This window comes from Cucurbita pepo, chromosome LG17, assembly GCF_002806865.2.
Source record: "Cucurbita pepo subsp. pepo cultivar mu-cu-16 chromosome LG17, ASM280686v2, whole genome shotgun sequence".
Taxonomy (NCBI): Eukaryota; Viridiplantae; Streptophyta; class Magnoliopsida; order Cucurbitales; family Cucurbitaceae; genus Cucurbita; species Cucurbita pepo.
Window position 1 is genome coordinate 6,896,883 of NC_036654.1, and position 18,584 is coordinate 6,915,466.

General features: G+C 36.3%; 2 protein-coding genes and 1 long non-coding RNA gene across 3 annotated transcripts; 2 read left to right on the forward strand and 1 right to left on the reverse strand.

The window, feature by feature from the left end:
• The first annotated feature begins 5,973 nt into the window (after window positions 1-5,973).
• On the forward strand, window positions 5,974-12,320 carry LOC111778478 (transcription factor EMB1444-like). Its single transcript, XM_023658334.1, has 12 exons — window positions 5,974-7,013; window positions 7,253-7,423; window positions 7,627-7,711; window positions 7,826-7,867; window positions 8,288-8,347; window positions 8,639-8,752; window positions 9,054-9,086; window positions 9,217-10,224; window positions 10,326-10,427; window positions 10,693-10,833; window positions 11,583-11,708; window positions 11,878-12,320. The coding sequence occupies exons 1-12, from the start codon at window positions 6,916-6,918 to the stop codon at window positions 11,956-11,958; spliced, it is 2,061 nt and encodes a 686-aa protein (XP_023514102.1). The 5' UTR covers window positions 5,974-6,915; the 3' UTR covers window positions 11,959-12,320.
• Window positions 12,321-12,459: 139 nt separating this feature from the next.
• LOC111778479 (1-aminocyclopropane-1-carboxylate oxidase homolog 1-like) lies at window positions 12,460-14,813 on the reverse strand. The gene is made up of 4 exons (XM_023658335.1): window positions 14,609-14,813; window positions 14,126-14,540; window positions 12,926-13,247; window positions 12,460-12,793 (listed from the first exon to the last, which is right to left on the reverse strand). The coding sequence occupies exons 1-4, from the start codon at window positions 14,685-14,687 to the stop codon at window positions 12,542-12,544; spliced, it is 1,068 nt and encodes a 355-aa protein (XP_023514103.1). The 5' UTR covers window positions 14,688-14,813; the 3' UTR covers window positions 12,460-12,541.
• LOC111778480 lies at window positions 12,470-13,556 on the forward strand. The gene is made up of 4 exons (XR_002812553.1): window positions 12,470-12,558; window positions 12,670-12,800; window positions 12,905-13,153; window positions 13,296-13,556. It is a non-coding gene; the product is annotated as an uncharacterized LOC111778480 (long non-coding RNA).
• Window positions 14,814-18,584: the final 3,771 nt, after the last annotated feature.

Below are 18,584 nucleotides of genomic sequence, written 5' to 3' on the forward strand. Positions count from 1 at the left end.
TTTCTGGCTTAGACGGAAGATCATAAGAGTAAATAAGAAACCTTTTTCTAAAACCTTTTTTTTTTTAATATTTTTTTAAAATATTTTTTTAGATGAGACTAAGGACGGGATTATACTTCGGACTACCGCCCAATTTCTAATATCGCACGGCTTAATATAAATATATTTTCAACATATATTAAAAAATTAATTAATTAATTTCGAGATTTTGTTGTATGTTTTCTAATTTATAAATATTATGTTTAATATTAAATTTTTTAATTTTGGTTTATTATGATTTTTTTTATAATTTTTTAATAAAAAATTATATTAAAAAAATAAAAACTTTAAAATAACTATTTTTTCAAAAGAATAATAAACGGGAAAATATTATTTGCAGGATTTCGATTATTATTACTAATATTTATTTAAGGATATTTTAATAAAATGGTAATCTCAAGCTAAGATTCTGCTCGTGAGCGTAATGGTATAAGTCTGCCTGACTGTGAGACTGACTGGTCGAACAGAGACGAAAGTCGACCATAGTGATTCGAGAGTTCCGTGTGGAAGGGCTCTCGCTCAACGGATCAAAGGTACGCCGAGGATAACAGGCTGATGACTCCCAAGAGCTCTTATCGACAGGGTCGTTTGACACCTCGATGTCGACTCATCACATCCTGGGGTTGAAGAAGGTCCCAAGGGTTCGGTTGTTCGCCGATTCAAGTGGTACGTGAGTTGGGTTTAGAACGTCGTGAGACACTTCAGTTCCTATCTACCCTTGGTGTTAAAGAGAGAACTGCGAGGAGCCAACCCTAATACGAGAGGACTGGGTTGGACCAATTATTAAAATTAAAGTAATGAAAAAAATTAGAGGATCCATACAATAATATTGAAACCGTAATTTCTTGGCTTAGGCTTCCAACTGAATTGACTTTATGGTCTTGTCGCCCGCCAGCCGAAGCTAAGAAAGTTTGCAACAGTCTACCAGTAGCGTAGGAGAGGGTTACTGTACATACAAAAGTCTTCCCGTTTTTACGTAACCTTTTTTATTACCAGTCAAGTAGTACAACAAGGATCGTACACATCTCGTTACATGGCTCTAGAACATCCTCGTCGTCAACTGGGTAGCTAAAGTAGCATCGGAAAAGACAAAAAAACTCGAATGAATATAAAAAAATATTTCGTCTCATTTTTAAATTTAAAATATTACCATAATAAAAAATCAAATGAAATTTTAGAATAAAAAATATATACCTTACATGAAAAGATTTTTATTTTTATTTTTTTATTTTTTATGCCCATCAACTTTACTTAAATTAATAATTAATATATTATTTTAGAAGAAAAAAATGGTCAAATCTAAATCATAATTATAATTAACTTAATTCTATAATTAACATTATTAAGATTAATTGTGTGTTTAGCTTGATTTTTAAAATATTTATGGACGATTAAAATGATTTTTTTTAAATATTTGTCGTTAAAATTTTAACCATTTTAAAATATTTGGTCGAAAGGAGTCCGATAATCAGTCGGAATTTTTATTCTAAACCTACAATTAAACAAAACTCGACTAATTCAGTTTTAATTTTGATCATGGCCTTAAAAAAATGGACTATGGCACCCGAGTAAAACATGGGTAGATAAATGAACCAAGACCACATTTGAATCAGAGCGATCCTAAGAATACAATGTCTTTATACCAACCAAATGCATTTTCTTTTCGGTGACTATGTCGAATGGGTGAGGACAAAACATGCTGGAAATACTCATGTTGGTCTGTGAGGATAGTTTTCACTCTTGGAAGCAACGAGCGAGTGACGTGACCATATCGTATGAAATTGTCGGACCCATTAGATACCGAATTCATGTTTTGAATCGTGGACATGGGTCATTACAAATAGTTCCAGAGCGACAATCTCATCTCGGGGTGGACGGACTAAGTGAGTCAACAAAGTAGTGGATAATCAACTAAGAGTATTAGTGGCTTCAAAGACTTGATAGCACCTTATCTTACCAAAATTTACATATGGTTGGGATGAACTCTATGTGTTCTTTGGTGGGTAGCTAGGATTTGACATTTTTAATATCAATTTGACATCGAAAATGATTTATTTTTAAAAGTTTATTAGTTTAAATGCATCGAATAGTTTTAAATTTTAACGATTGTCTAGAAAAAAAAACATTAAAATGGAGTATAATTAGATCGGTGGAAAGTATTGGTCGAGATCTGAAAGTGGTTGGTCATGAGTGGAATTGATGCAATAATTATATCATTTAAAATAAAATGAGTGGAGGTGTATCGTAAAAACGGTGAAGATCGAATCATCGATCTTTTGAATTGTAATTAATATCTTGTTCACTGAGCTATGCTTGAATTGGTATTTGCATTTTATTTTAAATATTATTATTATTTATTTTATTTATAGGCTAATTTTGAAAAAATTTGTGTTTATCTTGAAATTGCTGTAAATAATTAAATAAAGAATATCTACGACGACGTAGAAAATAAAGATTCTTCATCTCAAAAGATACGTTCATATCTTTAACCTGATCAATTTTTATACAAGAACTTGAACGTCAATGTATGTAAAGGATGCTAATGATGTCACGACCGATACATTATAATGATTTCCTTCTTATTTTAACAAATAAAAAAAAAATTCACGCAGTATTTGGATTAACAAAATTTATAAATTCAATAATACCTTTAAAGTTTTAAAAAAATATAAAAAAAAATTAATTTTATCCGTTAATATTTTGTTTCAAAAAAAATTTAATTTTTTTTATTAATATCCTTACTTTTTAAAAAAAATTCAAAAATATTATTTGAACATTTAAAATAATTTTAACGGTGCCGTAACTAAACTTTTGAAAATTTAAGGGCATTTTTTTTTAACTTTCTTTAAAAATTCAAAGATATTTTTTAAATAAAATATTAACGATTTTTATTCCAAACTAATTATACGGTTTTTTTTTTTAATTTAAATATATTTTTTAGACTTTTTGAAAATGGAAAGTATTATTGAAAGTTTGAACGTTTATAGATATTTATGAGACAAAATATAAAATTTACAGGTATTTTTATTAATTTAATTCTAAAATAAAATAAGCACAAATTCCAATATAAAAGTGAATCTTTATATATATATATATATATATAGTAATTATTTTGTTGGGACTAAATCAAACGAAGCAATGATGAACAACGTTGAATGAATTAGGTTTAATTAGTGGTGTTGTAGCTTTCTTAATTACTCAATCTTCTTCATTAAAATATTTATAAACGTATTATCATTCGATTCTCTAACAACTTAGATTTGTTCGGGTCACTAGCGTTCATTTTTTTTTTTTTTAATGTGAATTGACAAACCGAGTAAAGATTTGAACAAAAGAATCGTTGTTAAAGAACAAAATATTTAAAATCAAGAGATTTCTCAATTATGACTGCAAAATATTTTAGTTTATTTGTCTGTAGGGCTATAACGTCCCACGTCAATTGGAGAGAAGAACAAAACATTCTTTATAAGGGTGTGGAAACCTCTCCCTACCGTATACGAGCGGATGCTTATCTTTTATCAAATGTTATAGTATTAATCGTAAGGTTTTATCGAGTCGGGTCAAATATAAACGATTTATTTATTTTTTCAAGAGGACACTATCCACTCATGTCTCGGGTATATATATATGCATTATTCAACTTTGGTTTTCAAATGGGTTTTCCATTTTGATGCCGATCGATATTGACGGAGTGACATTTAGAGAGAGAGAGATATCAAAGTTGTCACTCATTGCATCGAAAGACTACGGACTCATTTTGTAGATTACATGTTAGTAAAAAGCTAAGCTATGAAATCTACTCGGGATCATGTTGCTTTCCAATTCCATTTTAGAGAGAGAATCTAAAGACGTACCCAATTTTTCGATTTTACGTTCTTTTCATCAATTATTGTTCGTGACCCGTTTGAAAAATATGTAAGAATTTTTAATTTCATTCGTTAAAATACAAATTTAGCTGTTAGTTTCTCTCGATGATAGATATATGATGTATTTTGTGACACTAGAGTAAATGAGGAGGACATGAATGAATCGATACCATATCTGAATGTATGATAAGATGACTAAAAAAACAAACATTTTAGGAGCAATGTCTCAAAACATGCTGGAAGGACTCGTGTTGGTTTGTGGGGATAGTTGTCACGTAACCATGTTGCACGGGAGTGTCGGGTGTCACAATCGCACTTTTGATGGCAGAGGACTTGCGATTGTGCGGCACTCACTTTCCAACGACAAGTGAGCTAAGCCAATTCGTTCTTGCGTCGCCTACAGCCAAGCGACGTATGCTCGAGCCTCTGGCCTCGGTTTTAAAAGAAGGTTTTGAAAAAGACGTTATATAAGCAAGCAAGAGAGAAATAACAACGGCTCACAGTATATAACGTTGGGTGGGGAGAAGTTGATAACTAGTCGTATCTCTCTATAGTACATTCTGAGGCATCTCATGTCTGACAGACCTAGATATGATATTTCTGAAACGTCATATTTCCTAGAAAAGACATAAAGGGTTGCGCTTGTCATGAGCATGCGGCCATAGACAACACGCCTAAAACGAGCATGACCGTGACATCCGACACATGCATTTTCCTTTTTTTCAAACTTAATTATCCATAAATAAAGTATATTAACTTTTTGTTCTTCCCTATAATCACTCTCCCCTAAAAAATAGGAACAAACAAAAGAAAAAAAGAATGATTGAAAATGAATGGCAATAATCCCACAAGATCACACACTCTTAAAACATACACACATCATGGGATTCCCCAAATTATGTCTTGTTGGTGTGTTGCATCAAACATGTTTTTTTTAATTCTATGTTATTACAACGTTAATCCAGGAACACGTTACTTACTTATTACTTATAACAGTGAAGATTGTCCCTACCGACTAATACGAGTTTTTAGGGAAGATGCATCTTGTTAGTATAGACAGTGACTTTCAATTCTTTTAAACATTTCTTAGTCATCCTATCCTCAAGATCTGTCTCATTCGGATGTGATCTCAATTCATTTATGTATGCATCCTTTATTCAGATCTAAAAAATAAAACATTACGATAAAAACAAACTCTCTTTAACCGGGAAATGGGACATGGAGGGTAATTGTGACAACTTTTATAACAACAAAATCATGGTTGAAAACGACCTCAAAGGAGGGTTTAGGGTTTATGCCCAACATTCATATGCCCTTTGTCCAACAAAAAGGCTAACCATTACCAAAAAATAATGCCATTTTCCTTCCTTACCCATCATGTTGTTTCCCATATTTCTTTGACGCTTTCCACAAAGTGAACGTACCCAAAGAAAATAAAAAAAATTATCAATATAAGCATAGTTCAACTGATTAAGACATATATTTTGTCAATATAAGCATAGTTCAACTGATTAAGACATATATTTTGTCAATATAAGCATAGCTCAACTGATTAAGGCATATATTTTGTCAATATAAGCATAGCTCAACTGATTAAAACATATATCTCGACTAAGATGTTAAACATTTGAATCATTTTGGCCGTGAGTTATTAAATTTTGTATGAGAAGATGGTATCACAATGAGAGTAATCGGTATAATTATTAGGTGTACAATTTTTCGACTACGTTCGACATTTTTTAGGTGTTGAGAAGGTGAACATATAATTTAAGCGGCCGATACGTATTTATAATATGCTCCGTATAATTACGGATACAAGCATAATTCAGTAGAGATTTNAAAAAAAAAAAAAAAAAAAAAAAAAAAAAAAAAAAAAAAAAAAACTAAAATTTCTTTTTCCCTTTTTGCCCTTCGTATCCACTGATATTACAAAAATACCCCCACTAAAAAGGAATCCTTTGCTAACATACGCTGAAAGAAGAAGATTGGCAAGGGCTGAGCGGCGCCGGTAATGCTAAAACGAGCCGTCCGGTTGTATTAAAGCCGTTGGGTTTCAAGTTCTTCATCATCCGTTATTGTTGTGTGTGTGTGTGTGTGTGAATCTGTTATTGTTCCCTTCACCAATTGAAACAAAGCGATCAGAATTCAACGGAAACCTCAGAGCTTTCTCGCTCTCTTTTAAGCATTTCAACGTTTTTTTTCCTCTGAGGAAAGCTGTGGGATCTCTCTGTGAAGCCGATTTTAGAAAAAGAAAAGCGACAATGCAAGAAAAATGTAGATCAGGGCGTTGAATTTCTCTGTGATTCTCCTTGTTTCTTTCGGTCAAAAAGCTTCAATCAATACTGCTTCTCTCTGTAAAGCGGCTTCTTGAAATCCTTCCCTTTGACGCCTTTTTGGGTTTTTTTGGTTTCTGGGTTTTGGTTTTGGGTTCTTATTTGATTCTTGAAAACACTTCTTCGTACTCCTTTTTGTTGTTTTTATGACGATTTCATAAGTTTATCCATGTCGTCCGACATAAGCTAGGATTTGATTTTGCCCTTGTTTGAGTGATCCATCAGCCGTATTTGAGTGTTCGTTTGGGATTTTACTCTGTTGCTGCTGTTATTGTTCTTCATGGATTGTTATACTTATATGACCTATAATGGAGTCCACTGTGTTAGAAGCTATGTTGTTGTTGATGCTGAAATTTCATTGATATCGTCTTGTTTGTGTTGAATTTGTTGAAGAATTCGTGTATTTGAGTTGGGGTTTTTTGGGGCTGTTTGAGTTTTTAAGGGGATGGGAACTGATCGTCTGCTATTACCAACAATTGGACCGCCAATAAAACGGCGAGCAGGGTTGAGGAGAAAGCAGGCTGGTAGAGGCTCTTATAGGGGAAGCTAGGAAAATTGGGGGTTTATCTTCTCAAGGCGTTTAGATTTGGGGGTTTTCAAGGTGGTTTTAGGAACACGCCCTGTTTTGTAGTGTATTCTTTTTAGGGGGCATTTAGACAAAATTGGTTCAGTGAGCGATGGGTACTACTGATTTGCACCAAATACTCAAAAGCCTTTGTTGCAACTCTGAATGGAAGTATGCTGTCTTTTGGAAACTTAAGCATCGAGCTCGTATGTAAGTCGTTTGTCTGTCGATTTTCTTGTCATTTTATCATTGAAAGTTACTGTCCATTTGTTAATCTGGTTCTTTGATGTATGAAGTAGATAAACTTGATGGCTAACCTACGCATAACTTATCTAGATAGTCATTATAATCTCGACCTTGAAGTTAAAGGTTCAAATCAATAGCAGTCCGGGGAATATAATTGATATAAATGTTTGATCTGTTATCTTTTAAATTAATTTTGAATTCAGGGTGCTGACTTGGGAAGATGGCTACTACGACAATTCGGAACAACATGATCTGCCCGAGAGCAAGTTTTACAGTAAAACGATCGAGAAGTTTCATGATGGATGTTATTCACACGACGCTCTAGGATTAGCTGTGGCAAAGATGTCTTATCATGTATATTCTCTTGGGGAAGGGTAAACATCTCAACATTTGTCATTCTATATGGTTATTTTAAGATTAGTTCAAGATAATTTTGGTTAACCACCATTGTTCTTGGATATATTCTTATAATTTATCCTTAATTCGAGTTTTCTTAAAGATAAATCGGTTTCTCTGGGAATCTATATAAGGTTCTAATTGGCTTCACCTTGTTTTAATTATTATTTCCTTTTGTAAGGATTGTTGGACAAGTAGCAGTTACTGGAAAACATCAATGGATTACTGCAGATGAGCAAATTCCAAATTTCTCTTCAACACTTGAGGTGCTATATTTTCGTGTTGTGCAATAATTTAAGTTAAATGAAGTTTATCATGCTTGTTTTTCGACTATTTCGGGCTGTATTTCATTACTCATTTTCCGATCACTTTTTTAATAGTACTGCGACGGTTGGCAAACTCAATTTTCAGCTGGCATTAAGGTATGACAGCCTTTCTTTCCCTTCGCCCACGTTTGAGTGACTAGTGTATTTCTCCACCGGATTGTAATTTTGACTTCACAAATTTGGGAGTCGATACTGTGCTACTCGTCACGTTAAATTTCTTATTTTTTAGTTTGAACCCACGTTCCTCAAGGATAGCAGTGTATTATTACCCATAATATATGATTGCAATAATATTCATAGGTTTTCTGAATTATGATAACATTTAGTATTTCTCGTTAATATATTTATCATCTCGAATCAGCTTATAGGGTGGGTTCGGTCATGAATTCAACTGTTCATATACTGTCCTGATGAACAGTTTGAGAATAAATCCAGATTATTCAATTTTTTCTCTGCTAAATTCCGTTATATATTCTTTCGAACTCTCTACTTAACTGTTATTTATATGCTTTGTAGACTATTGTTGTTGCAGCCGTTGTCCCGCACGGTGTTTTACAGCTTGGATCTTTAGATAAAGTAAGATCATCTTCCTTCTGGTAGATTGTGGAAGTTTGTGAATTATGATCCGAGCTGAACGTCAACTTTTTGTTTGGGGTTGTAGTATACATAATTATTCTCAATCCTAGCTGTAACTGACCTTGTTTCATACGATAGGCCCCCCGACATTATAATTTATTTCAACTTATTGTAGCCTTACATTTCTTACAATATTTGGTATTTGGCATCTGTTAGAGTTTAGTAGCCTTCATTACAATACTCGTGATGCTTTTGGTTTTTTGATGGGTCCTTTTTTGTTATTGGAATTAGGTCACTGAGGATGGGAATCTTGTGGCTCGCATCAGAAACGTCTTTCTAACTCTTCAAGAGTCTTCAGCTGGGCATATTAAGCCAATGCATTCTTGTGAGAGTTCGGGATATGTGGTAACTCCCTTTCTGTATCTTTTACCTTCCTCTCCTGTAACGGCCTAAGCCCACTATTAGCAGATATTGTCCTCTTTGGGTTTTTCCTTTTGGACTTCCCCTCAAGGTTTTTAAAACGCGACGGCTAGGGAGAGGTTTCCACACCCTTATAAAGAATGCTTCGTTCTCCTCCCCAACCGATGTGCGATCTCACATCTCCCATTTTTAACTGGTTTAGGCAATTAAATAATTTCTGTATTGGTTTGATGTGATAAGGAATGTGCTAGTTATGCTGATGATATCAAAATTTTCTTTTCTGTAGGCAGACATTCCATCTAGAAGCTTAGCAACAGAGGTGAGCCCCGGTGGCGTTAACAACTTAAGACACCTATGAAAATAGAGACAGTACAGTTATTTGTTGTCTAAATTTTCCTTCCTGTGATCATACTTAGGAATATTCTTTTAATAGTCTACTTTGTGCTCAGAAAAATGAAGTTGAAATGGTCAGCAAGGATGTGGGGATAGAGTTGTCAGGATCTGGGGGCATTAAATCTCTAGAAATCAAACCAGATGCTATCAATGTGGACAGTTTTAAGTCGCAAGTGAGGTTGCTTCATGACAGGATATGTGGAGGGGAGCCTAGTGGGTGCAAAGATATCGCTGTCGGTTTGAAACAAAAAATCAATGTGGGATCGCAAAACTCCGAAATGGATATGGTTCATTTATCTGGTCCAGCTGAAAAGATCATAACAGATGAAGCATACTTCCCTATGAATCCTCACGCCTCGTCTGTTTGTGGACTTAAACACCAAGGGATGTGTAGTCAAACCAACCCTTCAGAAATGTACTTGCAAAATGATGTCGAAGCATCAGAAACTATTAATGTGTATCCATCGAATTCGTCGTTGAAGTTCCCTGCTGGTTATGAGCTACATGAAGTACTAGGACCTGCTTTTCTGAAAGATGCTCTTTATCTTGACTGGAAAACCCAGTACATTTTTGGTGGTAAAGCTTTTGAGTTATCTGAGGGAACGAATGGTAGCCATTTGACGTCTGATTCACCGACCGAGCATCTTTTAGAAGCAGTAGTGGCTGATGTTTGTCATAGTGGTTCTGATGTTAAAAGTGACACATCTCTATGCAAATCTGGACAGTCTCTGTTAACGACTGAAAGAATTCCCGAGCCTTCGACAAATGTTACGTCTGCTTGTTCGGAAGGTTATACAATGGGTCAAAGTCAGACATCTTTTATTGGAGAGGAGATGCAGAACTCTTTAAGCTCGTCAGGAGTATGTGGGGTGATGTCCACAAAAGGGTTTTCGTCGACATATTCTGGTACCGGCAGTGAGCACCTGGAGCAGTTTTCAGAACCTGCAAAGAACAGTAAAAGAAGGGCTAGACCTGGTGAGAGTTGTAGGCCGAGGCCGAGGGATAGACAATTGATCCAGGATCGAATCAAAGAACTTCGGGAGCTAGTACCAAATGGAGCAAAAGTAACTTCTGAGAAGCCATTCTTTCATCTTTCCTTGATAGAAGTATAATGTTTCATTGCTTTTTTGCTTCATCTACTAAAGTTTTCTTGCTTGTATCACAGTGTAGTATTGATTCATTGCTGGAGCGCACAATCAAGCACATGTTGTTCTTGCAAGGCATCACCAAGCATGCTGACAAGCTAAACAAATGCGCCAACATGAAGGTAATTGGCTTCGAAACCGAAGTGTAGCAGGAAAGTTAACTTTTTTTGAAAGCTTAAGAACTAAACCTGTAATTTAACCGGACAACTATTGTTTAATATGACCCTTAATGCCACACGTCGCATCCCTTGTTATAGTAGGCTTAGACTTTCAACTTGTCTGCACTTGAGTAACATTTTTATATGAACTCCAAAAAAGAGATAGTAACAGTTTTATGTTATAATCTTGAATAACGTTTTCCTCTTCTTACATGTTATGTATTTATAGTTGCATCAAAAGAAAAATGGCATGCTAGGATCCTCGAGTACTGATCAGGGTTCAAGCTGGGCAGTTGAAGTCGGTGGTCAACTAAAAGTCTGTTCAATAATTGTGGAGAATCTCAACAAGAACGGTCAGATTCTTGTAGAGGTATGAATTATGAAAATTCATCTTTTATTTATCATGATGTTTCTTGTGTGTGTATCTATACATATATAACTTTATCATAGAGCAAAATATTAGTCAATTTCTCTTGGGTAGAACCGTTTGTATCTGTAACACCCCAAGCACACTACTAGCAGATATTGTCCTCTTTGGGCTTTCTCTTTCGGGTTTCCCCTCAAGATTTTTAAAATGCGTTTGCTAGGGAAAGGTTTCCACCCCTTATAAAGAATGCTTTGTTCCTCTCTCCAGTCGAAGTGGGATCTCACAATTCACTCTCCTTAGAAGCCCAGCGTCCTTGCTGGCACTCATTCCTCCCTCAAATCAATGTGGGATCTCACAATCCACCTCCATTCGGAGCCCAACGTCCTCGCTGGCACACCGCCTAGTGTTCACCCCTCTTTGGAGCTTAGCGTCCTCGCTGGCATACCGTCCCGTGTTTGACTTTAATATCATTTGTAACAGCCTAAGCCTACCACTAGCAGATATTATCCTCTTTGGGCTTTCCCTTTCGGGCTTCCCCACAAGATTTTTAAAATGCGTTTGATAGGGAGAGGTTTCCACACCCTTATAAAGAATGCTCCGTTCCCCTCTCCAACTGATGTAGGATCTAAGAGTATCCATTGTTCATATTGTTTCTTCAGTTTACCTCGTTTATTCGCTTCAATTTTCAGTCATCGGTCATTTACTTTTTCCTTAGTTTAACATAATGACAAGTGATACCACGGTGTACGCAGATGTTGTGTGAAGAATGCAGCCATTTTTTGGAGATAGCAGAGGCTATTAGAAGCTTGGGATTGATAATACTAAAAGGCATAACAGAAGCTCATGGCGACAAGACATGGATTTGTTTTGTGGTTGAGGTATAAACAACTAAAATTACCAGCACATGAGAGTTATTCTTTGCCTGCAACACGTAACATGTTTCGAAACAACTAGATACATAGATTTGAACTTTATATGCTATAAATACCGGATGAAAATCTGTATATTAGCAATCATTGTTTGATATCTAGTTTTGAACGATTGTAGGGGGAGAATAACAGGAGCATACACAGGATGGATATCTTATGGTCACTTGTTCAAATACTACAGCGCAGTAATACAATGTGACAGCTTCAACGCCTCAACTTTTTGCCACTGTTTGTAGATTCCTCTGTAAAATATCATGAGTTTCTTGTTGTGAATCCATCTGTCTCCAGCTTTATAGAGTGCTGCAGCACTTTTCTCAGAGATACACCTTTCCCCATTCAGTCCTCAAAAGTTGAACAAAAAGAAAAAAGAAACCTAAAGAAGGGTGCTCTACAAGCAAACCAAGTTTTTTTTTGTTTTCTTTTTTTGGGTGTGTTTTCTAGCCGGTGTTGTCATTTGTTTGAAAAAAGCTTTCCACTTGATAGAGTGCAACTATTCTGTATTTGTACAACCCATTTGAATGGTATAAGTTCATTTGAACAATAATAGTCTTTATTTTTTCACCCCTTCCCATCCCCAAAAGAAAAACTTCATTCTTAGTTTTGTTTTGGTGTGAGAGACCCTACATCGGTTGGAAAGCAAAACGAAGCATTCCTTATAAGGGTGTGGAAACCTCTCCCTAGTAGATGCGTTTTATAACTGTGAGGCTGATAGCGATATATAACGGACTAAAGCGGATAATATCTACTAACAGTAAGTTTGGGCTGTTACAAGTAGGAGGTTGTCATATTCTAAAATAGGGTAAGGCTGAGCTACCGTCTAATCCCTTCAGTATATAGTTGCTCAGATACTCATTGATGTTAGTGGGTCTATATATGGGTGGGTTATCCTCTGATTGAAACTCTTTTGCAGGTCCATAAGGTGTGAGCCTATGTTTTGCGCTTGGATAAAAGAAACATGCTGCTGATACTCTCTTCCCATTGCTCCTTGCCAACACCCTATGCTCTACACTCTTGATCTTGTCATTGGTGATTAGCTGCATGGTATCGATACAAAACAATGTCGAGTTATGCCACTAATATATGTTTGTTTGTCTGTTGGCACGTTGATAAAGGGCTAATATTTGACGTGGAGTTTATGTATATAGATAGATAGAAGGCATGCGCACCTGTAGAAGGTCGCCGATGTTGGCGAGTAGTGCTCCGGGGAGAGGAGGAACATGGAGCCATTGGTTTTGATGGAGGACTTGGAGGCCACCAGTGTTGTCTTGGAGGAGAATTGTCAAAGCAGAAGGGTCTGAGTGTTTGGTGGTGCCCAATGTGAGCTCTGGTTGAGGACAGGGTGGGTAATAGTGACACACAAGAGTTTCAGATTTCATGCATTCTAATCCTGCAAGGTAATCACTGCTCAGCCCCAATGCCTCTGATAGCAACTCTGATATCTTATCTCTTAGCTCTGTCATCTGCTTTATGTATTCACTCACTGCCTCTCTGTCAAACACAAAAAGAAACTAAGATGAGCTTTTTATCAACCTGTAGATTGAGAATTTATTGAAAGATGATGGACTAGTTTGAGAAAGAAACTGCAACCGTCCAAGACCCCACTAGCAAATATTGTCCACTTTGGCTTGTTATGATCCGTGTCAGTATCACGGTTTTAAAACGTGTTTATTAGGGAGAGGTTTCCACACCTTTATAAGGAATACAATCTACCCTCTTAGAGGCCTTGCTGGCACACTGCCTGATGACTGACTCTGATAACATTTTTAACAGCTTAAGCTCACCCCTAGTAAATATTGACGGCTTGATATCAGCCTTATGGTTTTAAAATGTGTCTACATGAGAGATTTTCACACAAGAAATGCTTCGTTCCTCTCTCCATCAGTTATTATGGATAATTTGAATGGTTAGAAAATGTACTAAAAATAGGAGCCTTTATTATGGGTGATTTTAAAACGTGTCCACTAGGGAGAGGTTTCCACACCTCCACACCTTTACAAGGAATACAATCCACCCTCTGGGGTCCAGTGTCCTTGCTCGCACACCTCTCAGTGACTGACTTTGATACTATTTGTAACAGTTCAAGCCCACCGTAAGCAAATATTGTCTGTTTTGGCCTAGTACATATCGTCGTCACCCTCAGTTTTAAAATGCATCTATTAGGGACAGGTTTCCATACTATATAACAAATGTTTCATTCCCATCTTCAACCGTTAATTCTGGGTAATTAGAATAGATAGAAAATGTAGGAGCCTATGTAACTTTTTTCTTTGGTTTTGGACAGCTGTTTTGATATGATAGAATCAAATCAGTTGAAAGGTGTTTTGAAAATGTACAACATTAGTGAAAAAGAAAGAAAGGATTTGAACCTGCATGTGGGTGGATATGCCTGAGGGTTGAGAGGGCCATGTTGATACTCAAAAGCTATGGAGTCTCTCCAACTTGCAGCCTTAGAAACAAGAAGATCACCATTACAATAAAACCTAACCTTCTGTGAAGGATCCCTTGAGTACCACTTCATCTTCTCCTCTCTTGGCTGTTCATGAAACTCCCTTATGCCTTCCAACATTCTCTCCATCACCCCATTTGGGACTCCATGGTTCACCATTTGAAACAACCCCCACTTCTCACATGCCTCCCCTATCTCCCTCACCACCTCCTCCCTTCTCCGCCCCTCCCTCAGATCTATCACCGGCACCTCCGCCACCGCCACCTTCCTGTTCGCACTCTCGGGCGGGTGGATGAAGAACTTCGGGATCGTCGTGGCACCTCTATCCATCAAACCTGTTAAACAAAATGAACAAGATCATGCACATTCAACAGACACGAATGAATTCAAATTCACTCGAGACCTTTTACTCCAGACTTTGTATCGTCGAACTCCTTCACTTGTCGAGCTCTTTGCGAGTCGTCGTCACCGGAGGAATCCATGTGGGAGGAAGTCAACTATTTGAAGGAGGAGGTTGAGAGGTATGGAACTAAGAAGAGGAAGGATTATATTTGAGGGTTTTATAAGGATTTGGTAGGGAAGGCCATACCATATTGTCTTCCTATAGACCACAAACTAAGCAATCTTTCCATTTATTAATTCTTTTTTTAAGTTGAATTTCAAACTAAGCAATCTTTGAATTTATTAATTATTTATTTATTTATTTATATATATTATGAAATTCATGGTTAAATTTTTATTTAAATTATTATTTATTAAGTTGACTTGGAACCTACCTAGCTCCATGGGACCCATGCTAAAAATAAATTAATTTTTTTTTAATATAAATAAATATATCAATTGAGGAATATGGAGTTAATGTGGATAATTTCTTTATTTAATTTTAGGATTAGGATCGACGGTGTATTCCATCGTAGCCTAAAATATAATAAATACGAAGTTGAAAATAGAAACGTCCCGGGCGAAAACAAGGGAAAGAGTGAGAAGATATTTCTTCGTGTTAGCTAAACGAAACTAGAGACGAAGAATATAATCCCTGTTCCTGACTCCGTCCAAGTCTCCGTCCCACCTGACGAAAATAAGAGGCGGAGACAGACTTCCCTGTCCTTCTTCTGCTTGGTGAAAATTTGACATCAACTATTTTACATATATTAACGAGCGTTTTTAGTATATATATTGTAACGCCCTAGATCCACTGCTAGCAGATATTGTCCTCTTGCGGGCTTCTCTTGCCCTAGATCCACCGCTAACCGATATTGTCCTCTTTGGGCTTTTTCTTTTGAGTGGGTTTCCCTTCAAGGCTTTAAAACGCGCTTGCTAGGGGAAGGTTTCCACACTCTTATAAATGGTAATTTGTTCTTTGTTCTCCTCCTCAACCAATGTGGGACATCACAATCCACCCCCCTTCGAGGCGCAGCGTGTCCTCGCTGGTACTCTTTTCTTCCTCCAGTCGATGTGGGACTGCCCCTAAATCCACCCCCTTTGGGGCCCAGTGTCCTTACTGGCACACCGCCTCGTGTCTACCTCCCTTCGGGGAACAGAGCCCCAAAATCCACCCCCTTTGGGGCCCACCGTCCTTATTGGCACACCGCCTCGTGTCTACCCCCCTTCGGGAAACAACAAGAAAACTGACACATCGTCCGATGTCTGGCTCTGATACCATTTGTAACAACCCAGATCCACCGCTAGCAGATATTGTTCTCTTTGGGCTTTCCCTTACGAGCTTCCCCTCAAGGCTTTAAAACGCGTCTGCTAGGGAAAGGTTTCCACACCCTCATAAATGGTGATTTGTTCTCCTCCTCAACCAACGTGGGACATCACACACACACACACACACATATATATATATATATATATATATATATATATAGAAAGATTATTTTATATATTAGACATGTATTTTTTTAATACAATAGTATGGAAGATGAAAAATGTGTGGTTTGAATTGAAAATGACCCATTACTAGACATTTAATTTTCCTATATAAAAAAAAAAAAAGAAAATTTTAATATTTTATATTATATTTGAAGGGAAAAATGAAAAATAAATGTCCCATTTATTGTATGAAAGGGCAACTTTGGAATGTGTGAGAATTATTTAATGGTTTAGGTTTTAACTTTTATGAAGGTTCAACTAATCTACCCATCATTCATTCATTCATTGCATTCATTTTCTTCCTTCTTTAAATTACTTTAAATTAGGATCGTCTCAATCGTATCGACACGTGTCTTAGACGCACTTAATTTTGATGTTTTTAGGTACGACTTACTTAGCTTTACCCTAGTTTCAGTTCCATAACTATTGGCTCGACGTCGTCATTTGTACAAACGTGTCTTACATTTACCTAAAAAATTAAGAGTAGCACTGTATTTGAGTATTTTACGTAATATTTAGAGAGTAACTATATTGTTGGGATTGAGATGTCAATACGGTGGGACCTATACTTTTATAAAAAGATCATGGTATGACGTTGGGTTCCGTTTTTTAGTCTGAACAAGATTAAATACTTTCCTACACACCGTTCATGTACATGCAGTTAGTTGACTTAAGCTCGAGTCACTATAGAACTCAATCTGAGTGAGTTTCGTCGTGCCGTGTGAGTGTGTTGTCATTTCCGTATTAGAATGACTCAATGTCGACCTTTTTCTCAAAGTTATGGTGAATGGTCGAGCATAATTTCTTCATTCAATCACTTTTAATATCATTCATGGAGATACGCCTTGTTGGGATCTCAAATAAAAGTTTAATGTTAAAGCTATTTGCATAACATGTCTCTTTGGGCTTTTCCTTTCGGACTTTTCTTCAAAGTTCTTAAAAGACGTATGCTAGAGAAATGTTTCTATACCCTTGTAAAGGGTGTTTTGTTCTCCTCCCCAATCGATATGGGATCTCACAATTCATCCCCTTCGGGGCTTAGTGATAAGGCAACCCTAATCCTCAGCCCAACGATCCAAGCTTTTGTTGAAGCAAGAACCCTTGAATCAAAGTAATTAACACCTCCTTATACAAAATTCGGATCAACAAGATATAAGACTTGAATTAGATTACCTCTTACGATCGAAGATCTACAAGCAATATTTGGAAACCTTGTTCTAAATTGATTCACTCCACAATCGAACTTGATCAAGACTTGATTGAATGGCTGGAATGCAATTCTACTACAAGAATTGCTAGAAACTTAGAAATGACAAATATGATGCTCGAATTTCTAAGGGAAACGTCTCAATTTTGAGATCTAAATTACATTCATCAACGAATCTGATTTTTACATAACATATTGTGGGTACTTATAGTCTCCCGACAAAAGACGTTCGTGGCCGAGATTTATTCCCGATCTCCTTTAATCTCCACAAAAGACGAAGTCAAATTGACCATTGGACCCTTACATATTTTATGAAATTAAAAATAATAGTTTCCAACAAATGTTGATGTGTTTGAATGGCTAAGGCGATAGGTTTGAAATCAAATAAGCTCTCCTCGCGTAGTTTGAATTCTGTTGTTGACATTTTGTAATGGCATTTTTTTTTTAATTTTCTTGACAATACGTCCATTTGGAACATCGTTATTCTTATCACTCAGCGTTCTCGCTACACTCATTCCCTTCTCCAATCGACGTGGGACCCCCAATCTTCGCGGTTCAGCGCCTTACTGGCACACCACCTCGTGTCCATCCCCCCTCTTCAGAACTCAGCCTTCTCGTTGACACATCTCCCGGTGTCTGGCTCTAATACCATTTCTAACCAATATTATCATTTTTGGGCTTTTCGTTTCGAGCTTTCTCTTAAAGTTTTTAAAACACATCTACTAGGGAGAGGTTTCGAGACCCTTATAAAAAATGCTTAGTTCTTCTCCCCAACCCACGTGAGATCTCTCTCTATGAGAAATGAGATATTTATAAAGTCAACCTACTTGGTCCATGTTTTCTTTGACTTGTTGGATTCATTAATTTAAGGTTAAAAAGTCAACTGAGAAATGTAATATTAAATGAGTTGAATTAAAAGCCAATTAATTACTTAAATACATATACAAATCATTATTTTTTTTTTCTTTTTTAAAATAATCTTCTCTCAGATAATAATAATAAAATAAAATGATTATTTAATGCATCAAAACCATATAATAAATTATATTATAAAGTATTATAGTAAATGTGTAGAATTGTGTCCCATTACATTAAATTGAAATGGATCGGACATCCAACGACCGGCCATGTCTCCTTCACGCCAGCCAATATTATTTCTTATGGACCGTCCCACTTAGTGTCGCCCATTTGTCGAGAGTTTTAAACTAACGAGGTTCGGTAGCCATGCACATGTAATCATAAACATACAACATGCTCGATAGCCCATGAATTTAAACAGTATAAAACGTGTCATGTT